This window comes from Pseudomyrmex gracilis, unplaced genomic scaffold, assembly GCF_002006095.1.
Source record: "Pseudomyrmex gracilis isolate BER0280 unplaced genomic scaffold, ASM200609v1 scaffold_0, whole genome shotgun sequence".
Lineage (NCBI taxonomy): Eukaryota > Metazoa > Arthropoda > Insecta > Hymenoptera > Formicidae > Pseudomyrmex > Pseudomyrmex gracilis.
This window is the reverse complement of record NW_018020584.1, coordinates 472,891-497,475: the sequence shown is the minus strand read 5'-3', so window position 1 is coordinate 497,475 and position 24,585 is coordinate 472,891. Positions and strand designations below refer to the sequence as shown.

The 24,585-nt window shown below is 38.7% G+C and overlaps 2 protein-coding genes across 7 annotated transcripts in view; both read right to left on the bottom strand.

The window, feature by feature from the left end:
* The window catches only part of LOC109863653 (WD repeat-containing protein 47), a 55,103-nt gene extending 46,329 nt beyond the window's left edge, over positions 1–8,774 (bottom strand). The window contains exon 1 of one of the 3 annotated variants that reach the window (XM_020444260.1): positions 8,707–8,774. Coding sequence is in view for 2 of the 3 variants with exons in the window: in XM_020444081.1 (XP_020299670.1) it covers positions 4,161–4,225 (65 nt within the window). In the remaining variant the exon portion in view is untranslated. Of the gene's footprint in view, positions 1–501; positions 553–4,160; positions 4,851–8,706 lie in introns of those variants that run through there. The other 2 variants (XM_020444081.1, XM_020444170.1) reach the window with 2 other exon arrangements.
* Positions 8,775–9,681: 907 nt separating this feature from the next.
* Positions 9,682–24,585, bottom strand: part of LOC109864218 (E3 ubiquitin-protein ligase MYCBP2) — a 215,883-nt gene continuing 200,979 nt past the window's right edge. Inside the window, exons 18-41 of one of the 4 annotated variants that reach the window (XM_020445223.1) lie at positions 21,806–22,028; positions 21,366–21,728; positions 21,047–21,244; positions 20,396–20,601; positions 20,178–20,343; positions 19,739–20,093; positions 19,496–19,676; positions 19,169–19,359; positions 18,698–18,763; positions 18,241–18,330; positions 17,591–17,820; positions 15,919–17,457; positions 15,675–15,846; positions 15,183–15,565; positions 14,967–15,096; positions 14,482–14,888; positions 14,286–14,400; positions 14,007–14,197; positions 13,519–13,938; positions 13,078–13,449; positions 12,779–13,003; positions 11,934–12,706; positions 11,480–11,847; positions 9,682–11,405 (exon numbers count right to left, since the gene is read on the bottom strand). In XM_020445223.1, the coding sequence (XP_020300812.1) occupies positions 11,290–11,405; positions 11,480–11,847; positions 11,934–12,706; positions 12,779–13,003; positions 13,078–13,449; positions 13,519–13,938; positions 14,007–14,197; positions 14,286–14,400; positions 14,482–14,888; positions 14,967–15,096; positions 15,183–15,565; positions 15,675–15,846; positions 15,919–17,457; positions 17,591–17,820; positions 18,241–18,330; positions 18,698–18,763; positions 19,169–19,359; positions 19,496–19,676; positions 19,739–20,093; positions 20,178–20,343; positions 20,396–20,601; positions 21,047–21,244; positions 21,366–21,728; positions 21,806–22,028 (7,480 nt within the window). In that variant the 3' untranslated portion in view covers positions 9,682–11,289. The remainder of the gene's footprint in view (positions 11,406–11,479; positions 11,848–11,933; positions 12,707–12,778; positions 13,004–13,077; positions 13,450–13,518; positions 13,939–14,006; positions 14,198–14,285; positions 14,401–14,481; positions 14,889–14,966; positions 15,097–15,182; positions 15,566–15,674; positions 15,847–15,918; positions 17,458–17,590; positions 17,821–18,240; positions 18,331–18,697; positions 18,764–19,168; positions 19,360–19,495; positions 19,677–19,738; positions 20,094–20,177; positions 20,344–20,395; positions 20,602–21,046; positions 21,245–21,365; positions 21,729–21,805; positions 22,029–24,585) is intronic. The other 3 variants (XM_020445242.1, XM_020445233.1, XM_020445251.1) reach the window with 3 other exon arrangements.

Below are 24,585 nucleotides of genomic sequence, written 5' to 3'. Positions count from 1 at the left end.
AATAATAGAGAAAAAATGTTCAAGCAACCGACTATCGTGTATTATAGTTCAGACTGCATTATGATGTAGTGAAACTGATCTATGTGTATGAATATTTATGTTTAGTTAAATTTCATTGAGAGTTTTGTAATATCTACACATGTGTAATATAAAAGTTGACGAATTAAACATGATCATAAAGACTAATAAATAAGAAACACAAATGGCTATTAAGTTTATCGATAAAAATATTTTGTTATACAAAACGAAAGATAATAGTAAATTACGCGTGAATCACTGACACCAAAAATATTTATCTTTGGATAGAAAAATTGCAACAATAGAGAATGCGAGGAAAGAAATGATAAAAGAAACAATATAAAGTAGTTTAATGTTTCAAGATATTCTATGTATCATGCATAATAACATTATAACATTTATAGAGAAACGATTTATATAATAATTATATCGTTTACATCTATTATTAGAAAAAGTAAAAAAAATAATATAAAAATTAATTACTTTTTTGAGGTCGCGCGTTTATACGTCGTGGACATTCACACGAGAATAAATAAAAAACTCCGTGTAATGCACATCACACACACATATACACGGTACTGATGATACGGACGTTTAAGGACGAATATAGGGCGCAATTAACAAAGCACGTGGTAGAGAAACGTTCAAGTGACGTCGCGCGACGCACTGACTCTCGTCGCCGGGCGTCGCGATGTCGCTGCGACGGCGCCGACGTACTATACACGAACGAGCGCAACGCGCACCGTAATCGCGTCGCACGTGCAAAAGTCACCGCGTACGAAAATCGATCTTGTGGGAGTCTCGGGTAAGTAACCCCATATGGTCGAGGCGTGAAGGAATATGACGTCACTGGTGAATATCCGAATGCAATATCCGTTAAATGAAAGATAAATCATCAGAGTGTAATGTGCATAAGGTCAAAGCATCAGAAGAAAGTAACGGATCTCTATCTAATACTCGAATGAAAATGCGGAATTTTAATTCAGCAATCTCGTTATATTGTCGTGTGATTTAAACGCTGCCACAAAATTTAATATTTCCGCTAATAAGTCCGCCAACATTACCGGTTATTTTCCTAATTAAATCATCTCGAGAAGAGTACGAAGAACTGAAAAAAATGATACGCGTGTTCTCTTTACGATAACCGTTTTAATTGAGTCTCCAATTAGATACAATTACATCAGAAGATAAACCGGTCGCGATAAGAAATCATCGAATATTGAATACATCTGTAACCGGCGACCAATATTCCGTCAATTTCACATATATACACTTGTGTATATTAAGCGTTGTGGCAATAACGCAAGAAATTTTACCGAACGACTTCTCGATAAACTTTAAAGCTTCAACGTCTTTGCGATGCCGATAGCAAAGACAGTCCCACGAGTAACCTTTTCGTGACCTTCACCTACGCGACCAGAATACCTGCGGCCAGGTCGACTTCCGCGTCGAAGAAACATATCGTCGTAAGTACTTGCAAGTAAGTATACGTTCGCCAGAGGCCGGCATTCATCTACAAGCAGTTTTTGCGGAATCGCGACGAGAAACGGTGGACGAAGCCGAATAACGGCGAATCTGCGAGGATCCGACAAAATTCCGCGAGCGTATCTCGGATTTAACTCGCAAAAATTGCAAACTTATATATGTGCACTTGTAGCGTCAGCTGCAATTATAACAGCAAATTAATATGGCTAATTATCGAAAGCGATGTAAAGATATAATTGAATGCATCGTTCACTTTGTACGATGCCTTCCTCGAAATGAGGAACGTATTGCATACGTAATTATTTGTGATGAAATTAATTTTACTACATTAGCGTGTACCGTTTTGTAATGAAAGCCGATTTCTACGAGAAATAATTGTAAATTAACACGTGTAGTTTTTGGCCATACGCTTATCTTATATTAATCAGAAATGTAGGCCGTGTCAAAATTTTTCAGAGACATTCTGTATATAAATAATTCAAGTAAACATTTTCGGTTTCTTAATGTCTGTTTACGGTGAAGACCTTAAGCTGCCGAGATTAAATTGGGGTTAAACGTTCTTAAATGCGTTTACTCGCCCTGGCGAGTGTCGAGAGAGAGGAATATAAGAATGGGACTTGACGAAGTCGGCGCAGCGCGACGTGTTCTGGAGCAATGTTCGTTCCGGGCTGCGTACTCCCTTTAATTGAGCGTGCACTAATCCCCCTTTCCTTCGTCATGCGGAGGGGTCCAGGGGGACTGCGCGGCTTGGCGGTTCCCTACATACAGTCGCGCCTTAATTGACCGTGCGTCCGAGAGCCGGACGATTCTTTTCCCATCTTCTTCGCCGTTCCATTCTCGCCACCTCGGCATTAAGTTGCGCTCACGTATACACGTAATAAATTGAAGTCATGTACTTTAGGAAACCGTATTGCAGACAGTCTTAGGGCGGAAGAGCGACCGTGAAGAATGTGATTAAGTCCCGCGTAATTCAGTGTGACTTTCAGTTAAAATGCCAGTTTCCCTTGGTTTTTGTCGTATTATACCTTTCTTGCCGCGAATGTTACATCAAAGGTTAATCGTCCTAATGGACCTCAGCCTGGATTATGGATGTTAAGATTTATAATTAATGAATAGTTGAATGCAATGGATTACCTTTTTAAAAAGTTGTTTCATTTAGAGCAATCACGCAGAGAAAGAATAGAGACACGGTTTGCAAGTTCAAGGCGTCTTATAAGATACGTGTGCTATTTTTAAAACAAACGCAATCGATATACATTTATTCTTGAGGTTTTGCATTTAATACATAAATCAAAAAATTTTAACACCTCACACAAAATTAGCGGAAAAGCTTAAAAAGTGAAGAAATCGAATATTCTTTTAATAATCCACTATGCAATTAACCGCGACTTTTCAAAAGCTGATTCAGATATCATCATTCCCAACGTAATTTATTTTATTTACAACGATGACACGATAAAAGTCTGTAATCAGCGCAAATATTGTCAGAACGACATTTTATGTATCGCAATCCAGAAACAGACGCGTTTATCAGTGACTCATCATCGCTAGTTTTCATCTTGAATTTCTTATAAGCCGCAAGGTCAATATGAGTCGACTTGTTGAGTAATTTGCGGTTTACTCGGTTTTTTTTCAACAAGAAAAACCTGATATTACAGAACAGAAAAGATACTCACCACAACGCGAGAATTATTTTTTGCAAAACAGAATTTATGTAAGATATAATATCAAAAGAATTTTATAAATTAAAAAGAATTTTAATATCAAAAAAATACTAAAAAATATAAGTTAAGTATGATTTAAAATAGACATACATGTTGTACAAATATAGATCACTCATTCATTTTTTATCTATTGAAACTTGTATCAACTGCTATCGTCATCTTGATCATTGATTTCTTCTATGTTCTCTCTCTCAATTATCAGCGCACTTTACACCGAGCATCAGAGAAAATCATCAAACAAGGTCAAGTTCGTGATGATGTTCGGCCACGTGAGTCGTCGCGATTGGAAGCAAATATACTTTCGATCTGCCGGTGTGTGTTTTGGCGTGAACGACACGCGTATCGTCATGGACCATTCATTTCTAATCAAGAGAAGCGAAACGATCCGAGAGAATTTCACCGACCCACAAAAAAGTTACAGACTCTCTGATGTCGTACGAATTTTTTTCTTCTACTAATACTCTTTTTCTCTCGGTTTTTTTACGATAAAGAGAAAAGATTTCTTGGAGTGTGCGCGATGAATCGAAATTGATCGTTCGCATTTGGTCATCGCGATATGCTGTCTGACGCAAAAGAATGGTCGATCTGAAACCGTTCGAAAAATGGGATGGGATCCTGTATTATCACGGAACTTGACGTGAGGCCATTTGGAGCAATTTGCGTTCGGTCAACGCGTATCGCGGAACTTGAATGCGTAACGGATCCGAATTTACTACTACCGTTGTCTATTCTGACCGAATTCACATAACGCCTTAAAAGCTAATCATTTCTCAATTATAAAAATAGCTTTATCTTATTACTATAATAATGTTGCTATAATAGCAGCGTATAATTTTTAATCGTATTAAATGTTACATCTATTAAAATTAACGTACAATAATTTCTAGAAATGTAAATAAAGAAAAGTTTAAACATGAAAAAAGTTCTTCGTACCTTCCTAGCGTATCTTTCGAAAAATCTTCAATCGAAGAGATCGCCGATGATGTCGCGACGACCATGGTAAGGCTCGTATCCCATATCTTGTAATTAAAAGACTTTTACAGGCAACGCGTATTTGTCGGTTGGCACGAGCCACAAACAACCAACGAACAAGAATTGACGATTCACTCGACGATATCGCATAACACAGCAACTCGTACATACAGCACGTAGTCACGTAGCTGAACACGCGATAAATTGTTTTCTGAATTCAGATTGCATGCTGCGTTTTGCGAGTTAACGACCTTGGTCGGGAAATCAACCGGCGATGTTATCAATCCATTCTCTGTCTTCAATTAAATCAGTTCTGATGAGCGCGGCACAACAGAATCGCAAATATACTTGATGCACGCGTTTCACTTTTAAACCGAGTCAATGTGTCCAAAATATTATTTAATCACCAAATCACAGTAATCACAGTATTATAAAGAAGATATCTCGTACTTGATATTTTTCGATGTTTTCAGAACGTATATTTCGTGAGGAAGAAAGCGGTCGGCACATCTGCGGTTATGGTTTCGGCGAGTAGCGGACTGCAAGTGCACGCGAGATATCGTCAGAGAACCAACCGGTGCATCGTCCGTAATGTTGAAGAGAAGAGGAAGAAGATACGACTGAAGGTGTCCGCGCTGTGTTTCGAGGCACATTCACCTTACCAGGCTCCACGCACCTGTGTACACGCGTAAGCGAGTCTGTCTCTGTGTATGTGTTGTCCCGATTGGTCGGTATATGCATGAAGAAGATATACATACATCGAATCCGTGTGTACGATCGATACAAACCGCTACTCGCGATTTACCCTCACGTGAGCGAAAGACGAGTTTCTCTGTCGTGATCCAGAAGCATTGGGCTTCCACAACCTTGATCTTGATGATCTCTCTACGTCACGAAACGTCGTTCCGTCTGGTACAGTTATAGCACACAGCTGAGAGCGTCGATTAGAAACTGTTCAGCTATTAAAGCCGAAATCAATAAAGGGAAAAAATAGAATCTTTGTTCTTAGCCATTAAAGTGAAAAATTAGTCGATCTCGAGTATAAGCTCACGTGTATAAAGCTAAGTTCAAAACTCTAATCGTAATTTTATTGCGACAGGTCTTATCCTGTATACATCCAGAAAATAAATATATATTGTTAAAAAATTTGAAAATACAACATTTAGAAAGAAATATTTTGAGGCAAATTTGTCTCTTAAATACACAAAACGATAATACGAAATATACATCACTACTGCGTTTAACTCACATAAGTACATTACGTTACATTTAGTCTACGATGATAAGATCTCTACGAACGCGGAAGAACAGAAGGATACAAACTAACACGTTAGTGTCACGGAAAGTCATAGATAAGAAACGAAGACTCAAAGTGTGTTTCATTTCATATGTCAAGAAGCAATTAAGTGAAGAGGCCTTCTGTTAGAAACTAGTCGGCAACTACAAGATCGCTATTAAAAGGTCGGGAAACCTTTGTTCTCGCTCATCCGTAAGAGAGAAATCGGTTGAGAAGAAGAATTACTTATGATAGTACCCGCGAAAAACGAAACAAACAAAAACAGATGCAAGTTTGTCTAATTTCTTAGTCAGTCTGTAATTACTTAAGTCCAATTATAATGCCGTTAATCGCGTTAATGAGAACGCTCTTTGACGGAACTTAACGCATTTAGAATACACTGTACGCACACCATAGTCACACTCTGAATACGATGAAACGCGACATGTAAATATCACAAGTTGCTCTTGCATGATCATAAGAAAACTCGTTTGAAAAGAATTTGCTGCAAAAACATTCCATTGCAAATTGCATAAATCTATCGAAGTCGCAAGACGTTTTACTCTTAGTAAGTTACTAAAATTAGATTATTGCATTAATAATATTTAATAATAACAATGCAAAAGACAATATGTGGAAACTGTGGCTTCCAAATATGCCTCATAAAATTCAAATCTTTTATGATGGTAACAATAAAACTTTTTGATATGTGCATTAGAAAGAGAGAGAAAGAGAAACAAAGAAAGAAAGAAAACAAGAGAGAGAGAGAATGTCTTTCAAATCATGTAAAGTTTTCGCACATTACACACTTTCATAAACTTTCTTTTTTTACAAATGTAATGATTTATATCGCTCTTCCGCAGCTCTCAGTAGCTAATTTTTCAATTGATTAATTACTTTCAGTCAACCGGATCTTCGAGAAAAAAGAAACGTGCGCGAAACTGCTTTACTGAGTGTATTTACCTAATTAATGCATCTCGTGTATCCACTGATGCGACACGTTTTCAACATGTTTTCAACTTTCTACAATAATAGCGACCGAAAGAGAAAAAAACCCGAAATGAGGAGAAAATGTAAAATTTACAGATGTTTACGCGCTTTCGAATACATGCCCGCGCGTATACACAATTCAAATAAATAATTCGCATATGATACAAGATCGTTAATTATTGCGTCGATATTGAATTGGAGATGAGAACTCTGTTGCTAATTTACAATGGCATGAGGACATTTCAATGGAACAAACATGCGAACATGAAGGCTGACCTCGTTAATGTGTGTCATATGTGCAATAATCATATTAACACTTTAGCACTTTGTGTGCTATCGAATAAATTTTGGTTGCAACGAATATCTATTGAGAGAGAGAGAGAGTAAAAATATAACGGTAAGTTTACGAAATAATCTTATCGTTAAAACTGGTTCCTGAAATATTCCGACCAAGTTACGATTTAAGAGACGGTTCATATGGTGTTACAATAACCTTCGATATATACGCGCAATACCGCTAAACAAATAAAGCTCGTAGTTCTTTCATTACGTTTATGTAAATGTAGAACAGTTCATCCAGCACATAATTCAGACCATTGACATCGCGCTCATGCACTTTCTTGAAGTACATAAGTTACTTGCCTCGAAAGCAAACGGCAAATGCTCCCAGCTAGCACGGCCGAGAGATAGGTGCATTGTGTGTGCACCTAACTCTCTTCGTTGAGATAAACGACAGGCGCGTGCTCGACGGCACGACGCGTGCTACGCACGTGTCGGAAACCAGTTTCACGTAAAATGCGAAGAGATTCTCAGAGGGACGAAAGCGTATCGTTACCATAAATTTTGGGAAACTAATAATCAAATAACTCGCATTTTTTATTTTACACACACAATACTTTTCTTACCTGATCCCGTATCCTCTTATTAATATACTTATATAATTTTTCTCCATTATGAATTATAAAAATAATTTATTTGTACAATTTAATTAAAGCAGTCATTATTGTTGCTTAGATAGAGTTTAATTACAATTTAATGAAGGCTTTGTTCCCTGAACATGTTAGAGAAGAATAGTACTATTCTTTTATTCTGATAGAATCGTAGTGCCGGTTTGCAAATAAAACCGAAATAAAAACATCCCACGCGTATAATCTTGATTGTGATACGCAGTCGGACCATAAGCAAAGTCGATTTAAATCTCGAGACTGCGCCCAAGCAATTTACCGTTCGCTACTCAGGATGTAAAAACTACCAGTGTATAAAACTTTTACGAAACGTCGCGATTCTTTTTCGATAAAAAAATACTATGAGATTATTAATATTAAACATCTGTTTGTTTCTCTCGCGTATAAATATGCCGGTTATTCGGTAACAAACACAGTAATAGAAATATGTAAAAATGTCTTGTTCGACAAAATAAACTGTTAGCTTAACGTACATCACACTTCAGAATGTGTGTAATCATTCATAACAATCTCAGATAACGAAGAATTGCAAGGATTAGAGAGGAATAGATAGACGTATTATCCACTGGGATCATAACTAAACCAACGTCGCGAGCAAATGACAGCAACTGACAGCTGCACGCTTGGCACAATATGTCGAAGCGTAACGAAGCAAATGTTATGAATGAACTAGCACAATGTCACGGACAGAAATCGAGGATGAAAGACGACTAGGTAGAGACGACGTCGTGCGCAGTTCTGTCTCTGAATTGACAAAACGCTCTTGGAAGTGAGGTTAAGTACCGTCATGAAAACACGACGCGTGAAGTGATCGCCACGCGTGAACGATTTGAAGTTCACGCTGTTCTCGCGATCTGCCACGGATGATTTTCTGAAAATTACAAGAAAAAGATCCTTCCTTCTTGTAATTTATCTTTACGCGAGAGATGCGAATTTTCTCGGACAAGTCATAACTGACAAGTCGCGCGAGCGACGTCAAACGCGTGTAATTTCGCTCAATTGAATCGGCGCCCGGCCTGTCGACAATTGGCTCCAATTCATGGTAAAAATAAACACGGTGCTCAGTTGACAGCGAGTGTGCCACAGCGGGTGGCATAAACGCGCGTAGGAGCTGGCTTACGTCTCTTTCATGGGCAGACCTGTCTTACGCACGATTGTCGCGCGCGAAAAACTCATATCTGTCGCCGGCGTCGTGTGACGCACGGCTACGCGCGCATATCATGTCTCGGGAATTATGTAACTATTGTTGCACGACGCGTAAATAAAGGCTACTTACCGCTGATCGAGGCGAAAAACGTCAGGATCGCGCGCGCACACACACACGTTTCACAGAGACTGCTTGCGCCGTACTGCCGCGCGGTGGCGTCTGCGCGCCGCCGCCATCTTGGATCAATCGGCGCGAGCACGGCTTCAGCCGGGAACACACGAAAAAATTTAAATAGAGTATTTTCAGTAAAATTTGAGCATTAAGGAAATCAGCCAATCACAAATGAATATGTGAAGAGATATAAGTTATATTTAATAAGTGACATAGTATTTACATAGTACGAAACAAAACCAAGCAAGTCACAGATATAATATTTTATCCTTTAGATTCGTGAAATTCATGTCTAGTGTCTACCGCTTTTACTTTTGCCTAGTACGAGCTTTTGAATTACGTGCGCCGCCGCGCGCGATTTGATGCTTCGAGAATCGCAATATCGCGCGCTTCGATACATTCGTTTCGGCAGACAAACGTAGACGCGCGACGCGGAACACGGAGCTTCTTGTTTAAATTATCAGGTATTTCTTATTGTTGCTTGCACACAAATATCGATGTCGACTACGCGGGACGACGCGAGGACTACACTGGGCTACTTGGGTAGGAGAACATTGCAGAGGAAGATATATCGATGGACGACGAAGGGACCGCACAAATATAAGTCAAAAGTTTTTACAACTTTCTTTTAGCTATATATATTATAGTTTTTACTTTACAATCATCAAATTAAATTATATTTTTGGTAGACCTAAATTTAGTGTTTTTACGTGTTTAAACTCAGTATATTTTTTTAAATTTTAGTAGTTTTATTGCTAAATCTATATAAAAAGAATTTGTGTAATTTATACATATACTCTCACAACTTATATACTCACAATATAGCTAAAAGAAATAAATATTTATATTGCATACGTAGTGTTCGCATATATCAATCGCACTGATTTCCGATTATACAAATAAAAATAATCGTTCATCATAGCATGATTTTCTTTATTCTATCTTTATATGTTTGTAATGGTGAGATATACGTTGTCATTTTTATATTTGATTGTGCTCATTTATTAAGTATACTTACTGAATTTCTATGTGCTTCTCTTAATCTTTATAATAATATCGGCATTCGGTTTTTTAATCGTTTTATTTTAAGCAGTAAACAAATAGTACGTTCATTCATGAAATAAAACAACACATTTGATTCTTTGCTATATTTAATTCTTACATATTTAGAATATAAATAATAACAACTGATGTATATATAACACATTTTGGATACAACATTGGTAAGAGACAAAAAGCGAGATTGTTCAGAGTTACGTTGTGTTGATTACAATAAATAAATAGAGTGTAAATTGGAACGTATCGGCAAAACCATACGCAACGTGTCACATTTGACTCTCACGAGCTTATACAGAACATAAATAATAACAATTAGCATAATGCAATACCATTCGTGCGCAAAATTTATATAACATTGTGTTACGAAACAACAAAGCTGTTGTTCAGACAAATAACTTATGCGGCAGCAGATATTACGCGCACATAGACAGTATAAAGAATAATATTACAGCATCCACTTTATCAGATGGAAAAGTACAAAAACAAATAGAAACGTAAAATGTAGCCTTTAAATGACTGATATGGCTGCGTCCAGAAAATACAAAGTTGTACAACTTGTTCAGTGAGCAAACAGTAATCACTGATTACTTTTAATTTTCTAAATGATTTTATTAATGTTGTTTAGATGTAATTGTTAATATCTATACATAAAAATAATAATTTTCTTTCAAAGTTTTTCATTTAAAAACTTTTAATTTTAAAATAAAAATGTATTGAGTTTTAGAGATTCTTTATAAAGAAATTGTGCAGAAATTCTGTAAAATAAAATAAAATTGAAAATGTTTTTATTAATATGAATAATTCAATTATATTTATAATTGTGCAATAAATTATACATGTCTTTTGGCAGTAATATAGATGTGACATTAAATTAATTAATGTTGTTTGTACTAAATGAATGAGAAAACAAATTGAACATGTTCAGTAAACATTTATCACTTCATCACTTGCATTTGGCGAAATTTACTTAACTGTAGTGCAACAATTGTTTTCTGAATGCAGCTGAAGTCATAGAGATGCATATAATCTAATAAGTATCTCTTCACGCATTTCTCTTATTTTAAGTGATATCTTAGATAATTTAGTATCCTCAGTGTATTCTCAGATAATATTATCTTCGCACATAATAACGTATGCATTACTTATTGATATACATACATATTTAATAGTCAAAGTTTTTTTAATAATATAGAGAATTATGTCATTTGACGTCAAAAATGTTTACGATTATATATTACGAATATCGTTAACTATATGTCCAACGCAAACTTGCGTTGAAAACTTGTGATTCAAGTTCGATACGTGAGCGTGCGCACACTCCTTTTTCTATATCGTCGGCATCTAATTTCTAAATTTACCGATAAAAAACATTTTATCCATTAACAAGTATATCTTCACCATAGGTTGAAGCTATGCTCATTTATTCTCTCCTATAAATTGTGTCAATTCCAATCTCGCAAAAATCACAAGTCAGCTGGAAGCTTAGAACGTGTGCGCGTTGCGGCAAATACCGCAACCTAGAGCAAATTCTTCTCCTGTTGGCGGATGTTTCACGTGTAATGGACACTCGTCTCCTTCTAATTGCTTGGCCTTTGGACCTTTAATAAGATTTTGATTAGTGAGAGATTAATTTAAAACGATGTCACGTGTCGCAACCGAAAAAAAAACATACCAGCCGGACACATAGGCAGCTCATTCTTTGGAATGGTGGTAACACGCTGAAAGTCGTCGTGACAGGGTTTGCAGAAGTGCGTGGTTCCGAAGCAGAAGAAGACCGCCACCGAACAGCAATATCGGCATTTATACTCGAGAAAGTCTGCCCCGTGCTTCGGACACATCTGAGCCCTTGCCACGTCGCTACAGCCACCGCACACCAGTTCAGCAGGATCAAACGATTCTCCGCCTAATTGTGCATCGCAACGCGCCTCACCACCGTAGTAAGCCTTCTGGCATTTGTAGCACACGTAGTACGCGTATCGTTCCATTGCATAGGCGGCGGGATCTTGATAACGGCCACCGGATGTAAAAGCTCCTTCGGCTCTATAATAAAATAAGCGTTGCAGACATTTGAATTAAATTCTTTCTTACATTATACATTTGTCAACTATTTGAAAGTATTATATTACTTGTGCAAGCCTTCGTATTCCAAGCGCATTAAAGCTTTTCTTCGCACGTCCTCGTAGAGTTCCTTCACGCTCGCCAATTGTTCCGACAACATCGGATGATCCATCGGGACTTTACAGATCGGACACAAAGAGAAACCGAAGGTAATCCGTGGTCCTACCCAACGTTTCATCAGAACATGCCGGCAGCAGTGCAAGTGGAACACGTGGCCGCACTGCAACTGAATCGCTGGTGCGCAAGACAGAGCCTCGGTGAAACAAATCATGCACATATCATCGGCATCCTGCTTCAAATCAGTCCCCGGTAAACAACGATGAAGACAAGGCAAGCAAGTTCTCTCGTTCCTAACACCCCCGCAAATGTGGCCGCAAGAGTGAACTTTATTACAAGCATTTTTCGCATGTTCCTGGCAATCGTGATCGGCACAAATGTTGCCTATCGCTAGTAAGCCCGTATTTCCGGTGGTACCGCAAAATCGACAAATACCAGTAGTGACACCAAGTGGTTTTCTAGGCGACCCATCGCGAAATTCTACTAGCGCTTTCAATGTTCTACTGTCCGCCAGCGCCAAAACCCAGAAAAGCTTTGTTCTCCCGCAACCTTCATGAAGATCCACTCGTATCGCTTCTTCCTCTTCTTTACATACTTGTCTAAGATGCGTTCTAGTCCTTCTATGAAGATGCAAAATTCTATCGCATTCCGCACACAGATTACCGCAAACGTTGCATTGGATTATAGCCGTAGTCTCGTCATCGTCGTGATTACTGCACGTTGGCTAAATAAACGAGAACATCCAAATCAGTTGAATGCATTGTACACTGTACATCAAATTTAGAAATAATCGTACTCTCGGTGGTAGCTGTTGTCCTTCGGAACCGCTCCATTCCCCAGATGACAATCTTTCGACATGATCCGAATCCAAAACGCACAAAGAAGCAAGTGCCAACCACAATGTCGGACATCGAAGACATTCCGTAGGTTCGCGACTCTTCTCGTCCAGCCTAGTTAAATTTAAGATATTTTCGGCTATAGCCGCTTTCGTAACAGATGCCCATTCGTCCGATAATTTGCCCTGATATATAATAAATGCATCGTTAAGGATATCATTACAAAAATAAAAGAAATTAATTAAATCTTTATACTTACCGATGCCATATCCTTTAACAAAAGAATGATCACCTCTGCTAGTTTACGCGTCATGCAACCTCTCAACCACCATCTCGTGCCAACATAATTTTTTGGATGTATGCTAGTAGCTAAAGAAACAGTCTGAAGCGCTTTGCCATTATTTTCTTTTCCTTTCACTTTAACTTGCACCGTCAATGCTTTCGCGATACAACTTAGAAATACATCGAGAATTCCGGCTGCATGTTCATTGAAGTTCGAAACGTGAGCGATAGCGCTATTTGCCACAGATACTATGCTGAAATCGGTAGGCGGCAAACGTTCGACATTTATAACGCTTGCTAATGTCTCGGGCTTAATTTCGGGTAATATCCGTCTTAGAAGAGATGTCACCTAAAAACATAATATTTCATTGAAATATGCTTTATTCTTATACAATTTTGTGACGGTATTATAACATACTTGACGTTGAACTCTAGCCGAGCCAGTATGCAACAAACTTAGCAAATCTTTTAACAATCCAGTCTGATGTGATAAATAATATTGCCCCACAGAGCTACCGCTTAGAGCAAGAACCATAGAAAGCATTTCGAAGCAATAAGTATCGGCTGCTTTTGGGAGATCGCTGTTGTCGCTTAATACACTATTGGCAGGTGTCGGTGAACATAAAAGCAGTTCCCATTCTTCCCTCAAACGTATAGTTTCCTTTCTGATCGCTTGCACGATATGAGTGCAAACTTGTTTCTGCAAGTGTGTTAAGTTGCTTCTGCTGAATAATATCCCGACCATATGTTCTCGGAGATCATTGCTATCTTCTAATTCCTCATTAGCACCTTCCGTTAATTCCATTTGCTTTTCTCTTTGTATAAGTTTTCCAAATACCTATAGTGCACAATAATGAGAAAATTCCATATTCGAAAAGCAAATAACTAGAAATGAAGCTTATATACCTGAGATGTAATTAGACGAAACACTTTCAAAGTTTCTGCTTCGCAATTTCTCTGCTGAATTGTCTGTGCACTTAATTGCTTTCCAACTTTTAGAGATTCTCCTTCAATCTCGCCTAGTATCCTGATTTGACGAACTCTTAAAGAATTGTCCGGACCTTTTAATTCCATGCCCACAACTACATGACGTTGATCTGTAAAAAAAACATATATATATACATATTAAAGGTTTTACTTAAATACTTTGTTTTTCAGTATAAAAATACTGATTTTAATATTTACCAGTGATTGGGCAATTAATCCATCCAGCAGATCTACTTTCGATCTCTACAGATCTAAGTTTTATCATTTCGTCAGCGTTAATACCGGATAGAAAAGTCACACTGGATACTTTGTGCTAAACATTTTTGATTAAACAATTATTGATACAAGCAGCTTTACAAAAAATTTAATTAGATGTTTTACAAAAATAACTTACTGTTAAATCGCGACAATTATCGATATGTACGTAAACGATTCTTGGCAAAGAATGAGCACCACAAACTATAGTAATCATTTTAGTTTTGTTGCGATCTTCATCTCCAGATTCCCAAAACGTTTCTGTTGAATTGTCCGTTAGACTACCAATCATAGCTTGTCTGCTAGAGGCTTTAATCTCAACGTTGGATGTTAAATCTTTCAGAGCTTCCACCAAGCTATTTATTTGTTGCGAAACTGTAGACTGATGGCTTTCATGCATACTCATTGTTATATCTTCTTCCTCTTCGGATCGTGAGAGAATTTTACTTATATTACTAAATACATGACTTCTATGGAGAAACATATGGTCTGCTGGAGTAAATCGAATACCCCAGCATCGAATCGCAGCTTGTTGTAACGGAGATCCTGTGAAAAATTTGTATTATCATAACATTCGTAATGTAAACCTAAATATTTATTTCACTTTTGCTGCAAGTTACTTACCAAGTGGCGGCAATAACATCAAATCAGCAATTGTTTGCAATAAAGTGTGAAATACAGTAGGTAATGGATTAACGGATTCTCCGGCTATTACTAAATCACTTAAAGGATGTTCGCTGATACCAATCATATCCTGAAAAAATTACATAAACATTATTCGCGAATTATAGTTTATTTATATTGACAATAACAAATTTTCATGTTAGAAATATCATTTACATGATCTTCTTTCTTTTCTGTTCTATTGTCTTCGTTTGCTTCCGTACTATCAGAAGAAGTAACCGGTGTAAGAGACGAGACAAACCACCAAAGCAAGTCGTGCAAACAAATTGGCTGAGTTACGCTTCTTAAAAGCCAATTTAACGCTTGCATCGCATAAACTCGACAAGCGGCACGGCGTAATGCCTGTTTCATCGCGAGTTGTAGATGTTGCAAGTTGTGTTGTTGAAGAACAAACAACATCACGGGTCTCATAAGTATCTCGATTCGATCGTTATTTGTTACTTCGGCTTGACTCGTAGATACTATCGCGGATTGATCCATTGATGGTACTAATTTCTGCAGTGCAGCAGATGGATAACACAAAAGCGACGAACCTGCTTCTAAAAACATAGAAGAACACATTAGTCATTATTACACTTTCTATTCTAGAAACATTGTTGCTAATATACATATTTAATTTGTAAATATTTAAAATAACAAAAATCACACCGTTAGTCATTTCGCTACTGCTATTATTCCGTCTTCTCATCATAACAACTCTGCCGTCATTACTGTTTCTTGCCCAAGGTGCACCAGTAGACATAGACACTGATCTATGAAACATACTACGATTCTTGCTACTTTCGTTATCACTGTCACTTATTGGATACTCTGACAACGGCTGCAAAAAAAAACAATAATAATGACAACAACTACTATTAAATGTAAAAAAAAAAGAAAAAAATCTTCTTACTCTGCCATTTGCATTGATAAATGTGCTGTTGTTTCCTTCATAATTACTTTGTTCTCCATTCTCACGTCTCAGAGTTTCTTCATAATATCTTTCATCGTGACTCTGTGAGTGATGAACACCTAAAGCTTGTAAACACTGAAACGGCCCAGTTGGCGGAAATGGTCCGCTGGCCTCTGGGGGACTATAATTTTCAGCTACAGACGACAAAGTCTGTGACGGTCGTCTCTGCTGTTTGGGAATATTAAAGCCAGACGCGCTCGCCAGATCTAGCAGAAACATTGCATTATTCTTCATAATGATATGCGTTTCGTTCCCACTAGGACTGTTAATCGGAGATAATATTTTGCCGGTGCCGTTTTTTCTTTTAGATATCCCAGTGACGAATTTCTTCGTAAATTTGTTCTTTCTAGCCTTCAGATATTTATCTCTGCATGTGTCACAAATTAAGTACCACGAACTACCACCGACACCGCCGTCTCCGCAGTTGCCTGCCCATCCCACACAATAGTTTCCACCGCTGTTGTATCCTTTTCCACCAGCGTGCCAACCGCAACCTGGATGCATCATTTTCATGTGATAAGTGACCGGATGCGGAAACATCAAACCGCAAAGTTCACAGACAGTTTCACGTTCAATTAAAATTTCAGACGTATTTGCTCTTCCAATAGGTTTCCATTCCTTCTTCTTTCGGCTACCTTTCTTCTCGCGTTCTTTCAACTTATCCTCTCTGGGACGTTTTTCCGGTATCGGTCGTTTAGCCAGTTTCATTGTTTGTATCTCTGATATAGGACTAGGTAAAATTGACTGTTGCTCAATGGCTTGCAAACAATTAGTGCTGAGTTCCTCCCATAAAAAAACCAGACTCTTCAACGCAGGCGGTAGCACCGCAACCGTGTGAAATTCAGGTAGAGAACTGAGCTTACCCGAATTTGTCTGAATTTCTTCCTTAATCACATTTTCTTGTTTCTTCCTATTTCTATTGGCATTAGCATTAGCAGCTGAACGCGTGAGAGTCTCCAATGTACTGGGCTGAATATGCAAGTAATTACCAGCGTTTGTCACCTCGACGGAATGCCTTTGTCGTGCTTTTTGCTCTTGTTGCTGTTTATCGCTGGATTGTACGACAGTTTGTCTAGTTACAACCAGCGCGCCTTGTTTCGGTAGACTCGGATGAAACTTGAGAAAACTCGCGCAAGCCATGGCATCGTGCACAATTCCTTCATGCCACAGAAAAGCTGCGAAAACAGCTCTCAAACATTCTGCCACAGAAGGACTGATCGCTTCTTTCACTTTGTCTTTACTTAAATTTAGAGTACGACTAGGATTAGGACTCTGTTGTGCGTTGGCAGGTGACATAGCGCGCTTCGCTCTCGTCTTTACAGCTTTTATATGATCTCTTCTGCTCATCTTCGGTGAATATCGCTCATCTTTCACTCCAGATGAGCCAATGCTGAAGTGACCTTTCATAGCCGTAGTGGCGCTTTCGGGACTCGTTTGTGTTTGCGCTTGTGACATTTTGCGCGGACTTTCTTGGGAATCCTTTAAAACATTACGAAATTTGTTGCAATGTATTCTTTTATAAACACTATCACATCGTAAGTCTTTCACTTATATTCTTTATAAAAAAAGTACAAGAAAAAGTAAAAAAAAACTTGTACGCTAAATTACTTACAGCACTTTCCTTCTTGGGCGTATCGGGCGGACTAGCTATACTGCCCTCGGATCTCATGTGCAAAGAACTACAACTTGGACTTGGTGATAGATCACGCGTATTGGCAGTAGTACTAATACCGCTCGGAGACTGAGATGGATCTCTCGTCAAACTGCTAACCAAGGCACTCGTGTCGCTCTGTGTCGAGCCGCGACGTTGCGACGTTATACTGTCAACCATTCCTCCTGACACTTCAGGAAAGAGAAAATAACAATATATTACACAGTCAAACTTCACAAAGCGCGAAAAAGATACATTTGAATTCATTGCTGTGACAACAAAAAGAGTTTGTCTCACCTTACTGACAATATACGCATGGACAGAAATATATAGAGCTAAGCATAGCATTCGCTTATATAACTCATTCAAAAAGTTTAAATCGTGCAAAATTACGTCGTGCGACTATTGTAAATTAAATGTGTCTAAAAAAACGCTTATTTAGCGTACTTTTATTCTAATTTATTTATTTTATTCTAGTATTTGAAAGTGTATAATTAAATACATTGCAATGTAGACTTTTGTGACTGAATGCTTGTAGTATAACAAGATCGCGATATAGTATAAATTATAAGAGATAAAGTGTATATTAGCGTGTATTTTAATTATCTTACCTAAAGGGGAGAGGCCGACACTTCGGGGGGAGCCGCAGAGTACCGGGCTGCTACTCATACTCTCTCCCCCTCCTATCGCGCTTCTCCCACCTAATAATTTTGATTTAGTTGTAGCAATTACATGTTGTGTTAAATATGTTTAATAGCGAAGTTTTACTATGTTTTCGATTTCCGAATAAAAAAGTTTATTGCGGTCTCTCTATATGGTGTAATTGATCATGCAATACATTAAAAAAAAAACAAAACAATGTGCCATTCCGATTACAACTACGCTAACTTGCATGCATAAAACAACGTTGTATTCACTGATTAATACGAAGTGAATTCTACCGTGCCATCAATCCTATATATAAAGTAAAAAATGGTGATTATTAAAACAGATCTTTCGAAGAGATACAGATTCTGTGTGCATTCTGATATTCACTATTTTACAATTCAGTAGGACAGGAGCGAGTACCTGGTGCGTTAGCAGCAGGAGGGAAGAGACAATTGCCAGAAACGGCTGGCTGTCGACTGGACCCAGCTAAGATCAACATGACTAATTTGTTATAACTAGTTCAGACAATGTATACAGAGTATTATAATATGAGATCATCTAACATTTGTCTATCATCTATGTTATGTATTTCACGAGATAATGTTAACTGTATCGAACGTTACGTTTTTATACATTCTAATACGCGACATAATAGTATGTATAAAAAGAAAAGGAAAAATATATACAAAATGTTGTACAGTCTTACAAGTATCAGCGTCCGTTCTGACAGCTTCTGAAATAGTTTTTATTCTCAAAAGCAATTGTAGTGCCAAATTTATCACACATAAATATAAGAGAGAAAAAATATATACTGTTAAAAAACAGGGAGTTATACAAAACAAAAAATCTCTGTTATGTATGTAAAAGAAAGGAAGTGTCGCATATACATACCAGGTATTGGAACTGGGCTAGAAGACGGGCTGTGAAATCTTGGTGACCCACCTTGGGGATTCTTCGGCGATGAGCTTCTTGACATTCGCCGTGGGGTTTCCGGCGGTGTCGCCCCGTTGCCATTTGCGCGACTTTCCCCCATTGCTTTTACCAATTCTTTTACCGATACGCCCACAAATTCAGAGAAGTCTCTGAAAATATTAATATTGCATTCCGGATGGATATAAGTACTTACACGTTAATATGGGACTCTAAAAATGTTAAATTGCAACTTTCGATAACTTGGAAACTTGCGAGAAGTTTATATGTGCAAATACATATCCGTACCTGCCCGGAGAACTTTTTTTCTCTCCGTGACATTTATCATCTCCTCTCAGCCACTTTTGCAGCACGCTAAACTTCCCTCCGCCGCCTTCTCTCTCGCGCTCTTTAGCTACTCTCTCCTTCGAGTGGGGTTTCGAAAACTTTGGAGTTCCGTCGGCCTTTTCTGGTGTAAAGCGTTCGCTTCCTGAAAACATTGAAACATTTTGATGCAATCAATTACTTGAATATACTTTTATGATCGTATACCTGGCGAGTCGTGCTGATTATACGAGCCGAAAATGAAAGGATTTGTGTTGCAACACTCAACAGACTCGGCCGTATCCGGCGTATAGTTTTGTGTGGTAAAGTTGAAGCCTTCGTGGCTTACGGAAGGAACAGAAAAGTCAAAACCTTTATTGCTTGGCGAGACGTTCGGGTCTGGAATCAATGCCTTTTTCTCGATCGGATCGTTCTCTAAGTCTTGCTCTAGTTTCATGTAAATCACGCCAGTTTGCTTGTTGATCGCGAGCGACCATGCTTCTATTCCTTTACACTTATCGAAGCAATATTTCGTCACGGAGTCGTCATCGATGCGCACCCAAGTTCCTTCCTGATTTACACACTATAACAAAGTTATTGAATATCGAGTTATTAAATATCACGAGTACACAAAAATATAGAAATTTTGTGGTGTAGATCAACTTACATATTCCTGAACAGTGACGATATTTCCAAGTGCTAGCATTCCAATTGGCGCGCCTTTCAAGCTCGGTTTACTTCTAATATTGTGTCCGGAAGCGCCGCATTTCACGACTATCATGCTTCTTCCGCCGTCGAAGGTTACCGTCTTTCTCTTGCTGCAAGTGACCGCGCTAAATTATGTAACAATCAAAAACTGTCAATAGAAAAAATTTTCTCACATACTCGTCGCTAGCATCGGGTCGTTTTCGCAGAATAGTCTCCTTGATAACTTGATCTAAAATCGATTTTGGTTCTTCCACCGGCAGAAGCAAAGTTTTTCCTAGATGTTGATTGTACTGCAAACACCATGCTTCTAAATGACTACTGTTACAGTATTCCTTGATTGTCTCCGCATTTAGTCGCAGCCAGACACCGTCATCATTATGAATCTGCTCAAAAAGAGTGCAATTTGATATTTGATGCTTTTGGTTTGTTATAAGAATTTCTGAAGATGGTTTTTGATGGTTTGATATTATCAGGCTGCTCTTGAACTCTGATGGAGTAAACTGAAATCCACGAAACATTGTATAAAACTGACACTAACGCGGTTTGAACCCGAAAAACCATTTTCAGAAATAATATATTTTAGAGAGAATACAATTTCTCATATTCATTTAAATCGTATTTTCCACAACTTCGAAAGTCTGAAGCTCGAGAGAAAATAATTTGAGAAAATAATTTATTAAAATAATTTAATTAAATATTACGAAGAAAATAATAGAAGAAATAAATTTCCCGACACACGTTGCTTTATTACATTAATACATTCTATAGTGAACTCATATCGAAATAAATTTAATTAAAAATCAAAACTTAAACCCCTCCAGACATTACCTCATCAATGAAAGCTATAGTGCCGTTAACCGAGACAAATCCGATTTGTTCGCTTTGCAGCGACGGATGAGCGCGTATTCTCAAGCCAGCGCTATTCTTTGCCACGAATTTTCTGAGTCTGCTCGGCTGAAGCTGCGGCTTCTTGACAATGTTTTGAGTAGGCGGTTGCATACCCTCCTTTACCTCGACTTTGTAATTCTAAATGAAATGGAATTGATTTAACCTACTTCAAACATACTTTCAACAGCAGGAAGAAACAATGAATTTTATTGAATTTAAAGTAACTCTGAAAAATTCCACACAAGTGGTCTATACACACATCCTCCATATTATAGCCGTCCACTGTGATCATCAGTGAATACCAGCCAACCGAAGATGGTGTCCATGTAGCGCTGTAACTACCATCGCCGTTAGGTCTGACCAGCATACTCTCGCTCGATCTCTTTACTGTAGGCGACACGAATCTCAGTTCCTCGAACGAATAATTCTGATAGGCCTTCATGATGGTGATGGCGTAAAAGCACATCTTGTTGTTGATGGTCACTTCGTACGGAACGTCCAAGGACGGTTGTGGATGACCGCCGAACGTCATTGGATCCGGTTGAGAGACACGACGAATCTTTCTGCTTTGATCGGACTCTGTGATATCTGTTTTGTCAATCGGCACCGCTTTGACTTCGATCTGCAAGATAAACATGTATCTTATAACTCGGACATCAGTACGTTGTGTCTCTCGAAGGAAGAAAAAAAACTTCGTACTTTCAATCCGGCCACGTGTACGACTTCGCCGTATTGATCTCTCGTGAGGACGGTGACGATGGCTGGCCATCCGCATCTCATTTCTTCTCGGGAATAAAGCGCCTCGCATTGAGTGGGATCGACGAAGCTGTCGGGTTGTAGCCATCGCGCGAGTCTGCCGCCGCTGGTGCCAGCAGAGCAAGAGACAAAATCGCGCAGGAATAGACGTTCGTTTGAGTGACAACTGTAAATAGCAACGATGGAAATTTTGAAAAGATCGAAACTGGAAAGATTAATAAAGCTAATGCACTGTGTTACAAGATTTCTCGCTAATTTTGCAGATCGTTATATTTATTTTTATACAGCTACGAAAGAAAGTTCAAATATTCCTAATGCAATTCAGAATTTACTGCATATTATAAGCAGATTTTTTACTTCGGCTGCTTCGCAAAAGTTCAGAAAAAAATTTATAAGTTTTTTATGACAGTATACGCGCAGAAGTTGCGCATTAAATTAATCGTATATCCTGATTAATAAAGCATATAAAATGTAAAACTGTGCGGGAATAGAGAGTAAGTAGATAATTTCTGCTGAAACTTTTGATCTTTTGTAATCACGTTTGGAGAGAAAGAGCCGGGAATATAAGATCATCGCGCGATGAAATATATCGGAACATAAACGTCACGGAAGTTTGTTGCCGCGGAGAAGCGATCCTTTATTACGAGATCTCGAGTCGTAAGTTTGTTATGGACTACAGGTAGCGAGACACACGCTTCATTAAAACGAGCTTGTGAGTCGCGATGTCCCTAATTGGTTAGTGCTTCGTGCTCGATCTCGTCTGGATCGCGAATAGAGGACGATGCTCCTCTGCCAGTCAGACAATCGTCGCTTCCCCCGTTCAGGCTCGCCGGACTCAACCCTAATAAGGCGCAATCACACCGCAGTTCTGTTCCTCAGGGCTCGTCAACGCAATCCGCGCGCTCCTCTGCTTTCTATATATATATATATATATATATATATACACAATATATACGCACCAGTGTACAGAGTTCAGCTTCACGTTTTTAAATCACGAGAACCGGTATTCTGGGAAAAGCATGAGAGGTCTTGCAAGAGTTCGCACGTATCGATTATTACGGTATTCCCGCAGGAGAAATCAGAAGTTGATTAAACTCAATGACGACACAGACCGTGATAATATCTTTGATATTTTTATTAAATCTGTGTAAAATATGTCGTACGCGCGATAAATAAGAAACTTGATTTTAAGTGATAAATATATTATTTTTTTAATAAAACATGACACGTTTGTTAATTATAAATTAATGTGGAAAATTTCTGCATTCTCTAGATCAGATCAAATCAACTCCGATGATACTCCAAGTCACGACAGGTCTATGTTCGGGAGGAGGGAGCTTCGATCAAGGTTCGCGGTATCGCGCGCGTATCAAGCCGTATAACGAATGTAATTTTCGCGAGTCAGGAATAAGCGGCGCGCACAGTGCGCTCCTCGCCATCGATCATAGTCACGACGAAAAAGATGAACGAGCAGCACGCCAAAGATAATGGACGTCAGGACGGGGACCGGTGCATAATACCCGCGAAATCGCGTCACCCAGGATCGGCAAAACGGAGGATATCGTGAGGCTTTAAAGATCGGTATCCGCGTGACGTACAGCCTTTACGTGACCATTTCGGAAATGGGCACTTCGCGAGAGAAGCCGATGTCGAGACACTTGCCGGTTTGAGAAGCGCGTTATGAATGAATGGACGACACGTTTCACATGCACGCGCCGGAAGGTGCCGCAAAGGGAAAACGCGCGCAATTTCTCATGGGAAATTAAATGGCAGGTTTCTGCTCATAAAGCGAAGAGACGGTATAACGCGCTTTAGGGAAACGCTATCTGATGCTATGAAAAGAGCGACGTTGACGAGCACGAAGCGGCGCTCTCTTCAGACCGGGCCGTTTTTACGCTACTATGCGCTCTGTGTCGCGCATTTCCGTTTCCGGCGCAATACATCGGAGACGTAGCTCTCGTTACTTTTTGTCGCGCCGTGGCTTTCTTCATTGTCACTGCAAGAACACGTATAGTCGCATAAATTACCGGTCGCTTGCGACTTGCGGAAAACTTGCTCGAGCAATAAACTTCTGCACGTATATTTCTCTTTCAATTATTTATTTTATTGCGTGCTGTCTTTATATCTTATTACGATTAAATCGAGTTCCAATCTTGTGGCCCTTTTTAATTTACTAGCATATCACAGACGCGCGCTACGCGCACGCTATTATTTTTATTTTAACATATTCCGTCAGTAGACACAACATGTCACCGCGATGACAGCTAGTACACGTACGACAGTGGCTGTTTTGCTTTTAGGAGACACAGTCGACACAAAAGTCATTCTGTCTTCGTTAAGTATTCAGTGAGAAACAAAGACAGAATGACTCTTGTGTCGACTTGTGTCGACTGTGTCTCCTAAAAAAAAAGCAGCCAGTATGACATAAATCGAGAAACACATTATCCGAGAAACATCACCGAGACGTCCAATCACCGTCGCGGAAAAGAAGCAATCAAGATCGATAGAATCGATTCTGATTATTTGCACACGCTTTTTCTGGTAGGACTAGCACAACACAGGCGCGCGCTACGCGCACGCTGTTGTTATTTTTATTTAACGTGTTGTCAGTAAACACAACCTGTCACCGCGATGACAGATAGTATATACGTCTTATAAACCATATAATACACATATGAGAAATGTCAGAAATAACGCATAAAAATCAAACTCAAAAAATAGTG